The sequence below is a fragment of the Camelus ferus genome, chromosome 4, assembly GCF_009834535.1.
Source record: "Camelus ferus isolate YT-003-E chromosome 4, BCGSAC_Cfer_1.0, whole genome shotgun sequence".
In the NCBI taxonomy this organism is placed as follows: Eukaryota; Metazoa; Chordata; class Mammalia; order Artiodactyla; family Camelidae; genus Camelus; species Camelus ferus.
In genome coordinates this window covers 9,961,322-9,968,644 of record NC_045699.1, presented here as the reverse complement: position 1 = coordinate 9,968,644, position 7,323 = coordinate 9,961,322, and the positions used below count along the sequence as shown (strand labels likewise).

Below are 7,323 nucleotides of genomic sequence, written 5' to 3'. Positions count from 1 at the left end.
TGCAGTTTGAGGCAAGACAGAGGCCTGTCTCTTTCAACTACTGACACCTGCCCCCCTGTGCCCCTACCAAGGCAGGGGCCACTGCACCATCCCTCCCATGCCAGCCTGATCGGTTCCTCCTCGGCCACGGAGGAAAAGGCTGGGAGTTTGGCTGGGCCTGTAATTGTAGCCAGCTGGGGGAGGGGGTGGACTTGGCTATAAATACTCAGAAGGCTGGTGAGTGCCTGCAGCTGTGGCCCACAGGCTGCGGTGGGGTGGGGTGGGGTGGGATGGGATGAGGGGGTCGGGCGTGGTCTAAAACTTTTGCTAAGCCCAACTAGTTGGCCTCAAGGAGGGGGAAGAAGGCAGAACAATTTGTGGAACAGATAAAGTCTGCTTTTAATTAAGTGAGGAGAGAGACCCAGGCTTGAACTGGCAGAGGTGGACAGGCCTGTGGGAGGGATGATGGTGACCCATAGGGGCAGGGGTATAGCCATCAACCCTGAAGGTGGGGGCCTGCCCTGCCCACTCTGACCCATGGAGGCAAGGATCTCCCACAGTCCCAACTCCTCTCGAGCAAGGGTAGGTCATGGCTGGGAGAGCTGGGCTCTGTGTATCTGGGGATCTATATCTCTGAGGACCTGAGGACATGGGTACCTGGGAATCAGAGGACCTGAGCAAGTGACAGCTAGGGTCTAGTTCTTGGGTGGTTGGGCAGTTTCTGTGAAATTGCCACCTGACCCTAGCAGCAGCCATGTGATCCAGGCCAAAGGAAGTTCTCTGGGCACTCCTACTGCCTCTCCTCTGTAGGCTGCAGTCCCTGCTCTTCCCAAGAGGGTTTGGCTGCAGAGACTTGACTTCCCAGCCCAGGGAGCTTCCCATGATTGGTGTCAGAGCCCAGCTTGTCAAAGGTCAAGGACTACTTTCCATAATGACTGTATAGATGGAAACAGAAGCTCAGAAAGGCAAGGAACTTGCCTAAAGTCATATAGGGAGTTAATGACAAAACTGGAACTAAAAGCCAGGCCTTCTGACTCCCAGGGGATGGGGTGAGGCCGAGAAGAGAACACGAATTTAACTGGGGAAGGAGAGTGAAAAGAGAGAAAGACATCTTTGTTCTCTGCCTCAAGAGTGGAGGTGAGCTGGTTAGTGGCAAAGGCCCTGGGCCACAAGGGGAGGGGGATACAGATTTGGGAACAGGTGCAGGGGTCACACCAGGAGGAAACCTGAGCTCCACACGGTGTCAGCAGCCAGGGTGGGGCCAGGAAGGGGCCTGCTGGCCTTGCGCTCTCCCCCTCCTCACAGCCGGGCCAGACCCAGGCTGGGCCCTCAGCAGGCAAGGCTGGGGCAGGTGCCAGTGAGCAGAGGGCACAGGTGGCTGAGAGGGCGGGCACATCAGAGGGAAGGCAGGAAATGGCAGCTGCCCCAGCCTAGCCCACACCCCACCACCTGGACAGAAGGGAGGACGGCACTGGTGCTGGTCTGCCAAGGAGCTCTCAGGCCTGCGAGTGACACACACCCCAGGGTTCCAACTCTCTTCTCAGGGCCCCGCTTACCAGCTAAAGGATTAGAGGACCCTGTAGGCAAGGGTGAGGGGTCATAAATTCAAGATCTGGTCTTCTGAGGCACAGTCCCAGCCGAGTACACCTGGAATCACACAGATACCCCACCTGCCCTCTCTGGTCTCCTGACACCCTCCCCTCCCCTGGGTACGTCTGACACAGCAGGCCTGGTCCCAGGTGGCGCCCCACTCCCAGCCTGACCTCAGAGTATTAGAAGAGTATGAGGTGAAGGCATCTGTGGCTTTGCCCACACTCTTCTCCCTACACACACACACACACCTCTTAGCTCGTTAGGACTCAGCCAGAGACCTTCCCATGGGAAGGGTGGTCCCAACAGTTAGAGGCCCTGGCCTACAGCTTTCCCTGGCTTGAAAGGCTAGTTCCTCTGAGGGTCTGTTGGTGGACACCTTCTCTCACTCCTCCTAGCATCAGGTTCCATCTGAGGTTCAGAAACAGAGCTGGATGTTTCTTGCCAGCCTCAGCTAACCTGAGTTGGGGAAGGATCCCTTGGAAGTGGGAGCAGGCAGGGATCCAGAATCTAACTGGGCAGGAGACGGGCGGGGCACCGCTGGGGTAAACTGGGCCCAGGACGTAGTGCCAGGAGGCAGAGAGAGGGGGCCCATCCCTCACATTCCTCCCCGACATGTACTTCCCTTCTTGTCCCCAGGAAAAGAAGGGGCAGGAAGTGCAGAAGGGTCCAGCCGTGGAGATCGCAAAATTGGACAAACTGCTGAACCTGGTGAGGGAAGTGAAAACCAAGAAGTGAGGGCCTGGCCTTAGGGCCTGTCCCATTTCTTGAACCCAGTACTTGTAGCCTCTGATCCTGATACCCCAGCCCAGCCTTAGCCAGTATGTGTCCCACCCCTGATCAGGTCCCAGCATCTGCACCCTGCTCCAGCCCTAGTCCCAGCACCTCCCTCCAGGACTTGACCCTCAACCACAGTTACCTCCTATTTTGCACAAATAAACCTATGCCTGGAAGCCTACCCACACCTTTAATTTTGCTACAGCAGGGCCCCCAAGAAGAGGAGAAAATCTCAGGGTAGAGCCATAGTTCTATTTATTACCCAGCAAACAGTAGGAGGACCAGAGGAGGGGCCCAGCCTGGACACCCTCCCATTATTGCCATGGATTCCAGTTTGCTTCCCCAACTTCGAGGGCCTAGAGGTGCTTGGCCTAGGGAGATGGTGAGCCCAGCCCCTGGCCCTGGGGATGGAGCAGAGTCCAGATGGCCCTGGCCCTAGCACCAACTCATGAACCCCCACCCCGGGCCTGTCTACCTAGGGCCAGCAGAGCCCCTCTTGGAGCCAGGCCGGCTAGACTCTGGGCTGCTAGGTCCAGCTCCAGACAGGCTGGACTCTGAGTTCTGAACCCCAGGCTGGCTGGCCCCTGGGATCCTGATTCCAGGTTCCAGGTGGGGTGGACTTAGGTCCCAGACTCCAGGCTAGGCCAGGGGCCTTCAGGGCTGCAGCAGGTAGCTGCCTTCATGGCTGGGCTTCTGGGGTGGAGGCGCCTTCTCAGGACAGGGGCCAGGGCTGGAGTTGGGACTGGATTCGGAGAGGGAGTCGATGTTGGCAGAGCGGGAGTGGCAGGCCCAGCAGAGGATGACCCAGAGCAGCAGCAGCAAGAAGCCTACAAGGCCGTTGCAGATGATGGCGATGAGGGCCCCCTGGGATATGGCTGCCCCCATGACGGGCAGCACCCTCAGACAAGCACAGACCGAGGGGCTGCCTCAATGTCAAGGCCCATGCCGAGGCAGGACTCTGTGTAGCCGGCCTTCCGAGGAGGCTGTCCTGTCCACACACTCAGTGATTCCCGGGCAGTGGAGATGTCCACCTGCAGTCCTGAGCCTGTGGGGTACAGAGCAAAGGAAAGGCTGGTGAGGAGGAAGGGGTAGGGTAAGGCCTAGGAGGAGAGGGGTAGAGAAGAGAGGCCCCTCCCACATCTCTGGCCTCCCAGCAGGACCCAATACCCCACAGAGCCAACACCCCCATCCTCTGGCCTGACTCTGGGCACCTGGATTGGGGTGTGGCCTCTATCTCATTCTCCTTTTGACCAGTGGGCATGGCCTGGCCCTGCCCACTGGGCATCCAGCCATCAAAAGAACTGTGTGAGTGGGTGGGACTGAGGAAGCCCAAGGCCGTGAAGGATGGGCACTGGGACCAGCTTTGGTGTGGCCTGGGCGCCTCCCCCTTCTCAGGACTCCAGCCAACCAGCCCAGGAGACCTCCAGAGGTGCCAGCTCACACAGAGGGAACTTTGTGGAAGCCTGGCAGGCATGTGTGGGTCTGTGTATCGAAGGCTGAATGTCTTTCGGTGAGACTGTGTCTCCAGGTCAGGTGCGAGTGTCTGTGTGTCTGGCTCTTATTCTGTCCCTTGGTTCTCTTGCCTGGATGTGTGCCTCTGCCTCTGTATACCCACCTCTATGTGTAGCTGTCTCTCTGTGTGTCTTCATCTCTTAGAGTCTGAGTGTCTCTTGTGGGTCTCATTTCTCTCCCCGTCTATCTCTTTGTATATCTCTGTATCAGTCTCGTCTATCTCTTTGTGTATCTCTGTATCGGTCTCTGTCTCTTTCTCCCTATCTCTCTGTGTGTATATGGGTCTCTTGCGTCTCTCTCTCTCTCTCTTTCTTCCTGGCTGTGTGTCCATCTGTCCCCGTGGACGGTCTCTCTCCCCTCTCCGTGGGGTCTGTCTCTGTAGTTCGGTGCGTCTCGTGTGTGTCTCTGTCTTTGTGTCTGTCTCTCTTTCTCCCCGGCTGTGTCTCAGTGTCTCTGTGTAGGTCTATGTCTCTTTATTTCCGTCTCTGGTTCTCAGCCCCCGTGCCCTAGGTGGGAGGGCCCCTCTTACCTGAGTTGAGCCCGGTGCGCGCCCGCGGGAAGATCCGGGGCAGCGGGATGCTGGGCGCCGACTGAGGCTCGGGAGCCTGCGGGCGGGGGGCGGCAGGAGGCGGGCAGGGGTGACGTCCCCTCCCCCGGCCCTCCCCCGCGGCCGCGCAGCCTCCGCCGGCCGCTCCCGCCGCGGCGCGACCGGGGCGGCCTCTGCCGCGGGCGGTCTGCGGCGAGCGGGCACCTCCTCCCCCTGGGGCGGCGCCTCCTCCGCGGCCGTGGCCGCTCGCTTGCTCGCACGGCGGCGCTCGGGCGGCGGCGGCAGTCCGGGAGCGGGGTTCGGCTGGGCTCGGTCGTGTTCGGCTACGTTCGGCTGGGCCCGACTGGGCTCTCGGCTGGGCTCGGCCAGGCTCGGCCGGCAGCAAAAACAGCGAAGAGCCCCGCCTCCTCGGAGGCCAGCGGCCTGCAGCCCGTAGGAGGCGAAGCCATCCCCCTCGCCGCTGCCGCCATTCAATTGGCTGGCCGTGCCAGGCGCCCTTGCCATTGGTCGTGAGCTGGGGTGAAGACTGGCCCACCCCTTGTGCAGGCGTGGGGCGGGGGCGGGAAGAGGGCTAAAGGGGCTACTCCGACTGGATCCCTCCGGGGGGAAGAGGGCGGGGGCGAGACCCACCTACTTGCGGGGATTTCTTGCACCTTCCACACCCGGAAGATCTGCACACCCAACATCTGAGAAAACCCAAAGCCTTTGTACCCCTCTACTTGAGTAGACTGTCCCTCCATATCTGCGAGGGGTCTCTGTCGCCGTCATCTGGAGGAAGACTCTGGGACACCACATCTGGGAGGAGACAGAGCCTCCTGGTCTTGGAAGTCCTCTATACTCTTGCACATCCACTCCCACCTGGGTGTGGACGCTGCATCCCCACTTCAGAGGGTCTGCAGTTGGCTCTACATTCCTTGGCCCCAGGAGGTGTGAGCAGCCCTGCCACCATAAGTTGTTTGGACACGTTTATTGGGTTCGCACCCAGTGTTGGTCACAGGTTTGTAGTTTGTTCTGCTATGGGGGAGTCTAGGACAGAGAGGAATGGGGTATTCTGAAGGATGGTTCAGCCCTGGCTGGAACAGGGCCAGGCATGATTCTCCATCCTAGAAGCTCCTGGCTCTCTCCGTCTAGACACTCCTAAGAGCAAGATCACCTTGGGCAGAAGCCATCAGGTAGCCTTTCCTACCCTACTTCATATGCCAGTGATTCCTAAGTGTTCTGAATAGATTCTTTTCACATTCCACTCGACATAGTCTCCATGGATAAGCACATCCCTAAAGCTATACTGTGAAGTCTCTCAATCCTCCAAAATCCAGCCTTAACTTACCTAGAATTCTAGGTGCAGATCTAAGTGCCTACCAGAATCAGGGTGGTTCTGCCACTTTAACCTTGAGCAAGTTAATCTCTTTTAGCCTCAGCTTCCTCATCTGTAGAATGGTTTTAGTGATAGCTATCTCTCAGGGTTGTAGTTCACTATTTATACCAGACCGACCACATCCCATCAAATGCCAACAGACACAACCCCAAGGACCACATGGCTAAGGGGCCCCTTCCCCCAATGAGATCCCTATAAATCCAAACGCTATCTTGAAAATGAGAAAGGGAAAGGTAAAATAACCTAAAAGACTGAGTCATCCAAACCAACTGAATTACTTAGAGACTGCCTAAAATAAATTTTTGAACCTGACTGAGTTTGTGGATTAATTTTAGTTCCCCCTGCCCCTGTTACCCAGCAGGGTGGGGGCATTGTGAACAAGATCAAATCAGTTCTAGGAAAGAGAGGAGATGTATCATTGCACATCTGAGCGTAATATGAGTGAATTTGTGACCCAGCTGCAGGAGTTCAGATTTCATCCTGAAGACAATGGGGAGCCGCTGGAGAAATTTTGAGCAGAGGAGTAAATGTGATCATATCCAGAAATTAGAAGGATGATTTGGGCTGCTGGGTGGAAGGAGGGATTGAAGGCATTTGGGAGTGAAGGCAAGGAGTAATGACAAGGGATTGAAATGATGTAGGGGGAATAGGAGTGGAGAGAGCAGTAAAGCACTGAAGATTTTGAGAATTACAATTGGCAAGACCTGTAGGATATGGAAGGTAAAAGGGAGGGAAAAGTCTGGGGTAACTCCCAGGTTGGTGATAGGGATACTGTGATGCCATTTACTAAGACTGAGAAGGGATAAGTTTCAGCAGGGGGGCTGGCTGGTGGGGGATGATAAGTTCTGTTTTGGATATGTTGAAGCTCACCCAGGAAAAATAGGAACTGGTTTAAGCAAAAAGAGACATTTATAATCAGATACTGAAACCCAAAGACATGGATGCCTCAGGAACAACTGGAACTAATAGACACAAAAGACGTTAGGTTCTCTCTCCACTTCTCATCTCTCTTACTTTCTCCTTGTCTCCTTCATTTCCCTCTTCTGCTCTGTCCTAGCCATCATCCATACCCCCAGACTGGCTTCCAGTGCTTTTCTGGTCCACATGGTGAAAACATGACTTCCAACAATCCCAAAGCCTAAAATCTTTAACGTCTTTTGACATTATGCTTAGGCATCCAACAAGACACTGGCTTCCTTTTTTTGGTTTGCAAATTCCTCAGGAAGTACTCTGATTGGCTCAGCTTAGTTAGATACTTAACTCTGGACCAATCAGCTGTGGCCAAGGGATGGATGAGGATCAAATTGCCTAACATGGCCCACAAGATAACTGCATGGACATTGGGGTTGGGGGAGCAGAAGAGAGATCCTGAAAAGGCAAAATGGCAGTTGTTCACTATAGTCCATCCTTTGTTTGCCCAACACACATTGTTTCCCTATACATATGATTCCAAAAATGCACTCACCTATATAATCCAGCCATCCCACTGTACATATGCCAATAAATGCAGCTCCTCTTCAAGGGAGGGCAGCTCAATGACATA

General features: G+C 55.8%; 2 protein-coding genes across 3 annotated transcripts in view; one reads left to right on the top strand and one right to left on the bottom strand.

Annotated features, from left to right (window-relative positions):
• DNAI1 (dynein axonemal intermediate chain 1) overlaps positions 1 to 2,527 on the top strand; it is a 35,979-nt gene extending 33,452 nt beyond the window's left edge. Inside the window, 1 exon segment of the mRNA XM_032477541.1 lies at positions 2,209 to 2,527. Coding sequence (XP_032333432.1) covers positions 2,209 to 2,307 — 99 coding nt within the window. The 3' untranslated portion in view covers positions 2,308 to 2,527.
• A 51-nt stretch (positions 2,528 to 2,578) lies between these two features.
• ENHO (energy homeostasis associated) lies at positions 2,579 to 4,924 on the bottom strand. 2 transcript variants are annotated; one of them, XM_032477550.1, is made up of 2 exons: positions 4,388 to 4,924; positions 2,579 to 3,391 (listed from the first exon to the last, which is right to left on the bottom strand). In XM_032477550.1, the coding sequence occupies exons 1-2, from the start codon at positions 4,907 to 4,909 to the stop codon at positions 3,347 to 3,349; spliced, it is 567 nt and encodes a 188-aa protein (XP_032333441.1). In that variant the 5' UTR covers positions 4,910 to 4,924; the 3' UTR covers positions 2,579 to 3,346. The 2 variants fall into 2 exon arrangements, with proteins under 2 accessions (XP_032333441.1, XP_006182785.1); XM_006182723.3 differs by having other exon boundaries at positions 4,388 to 4,661.
• Between the last annotated feature and the right edge of the window lie 2,399 nt (positions 4,925 to 7,323).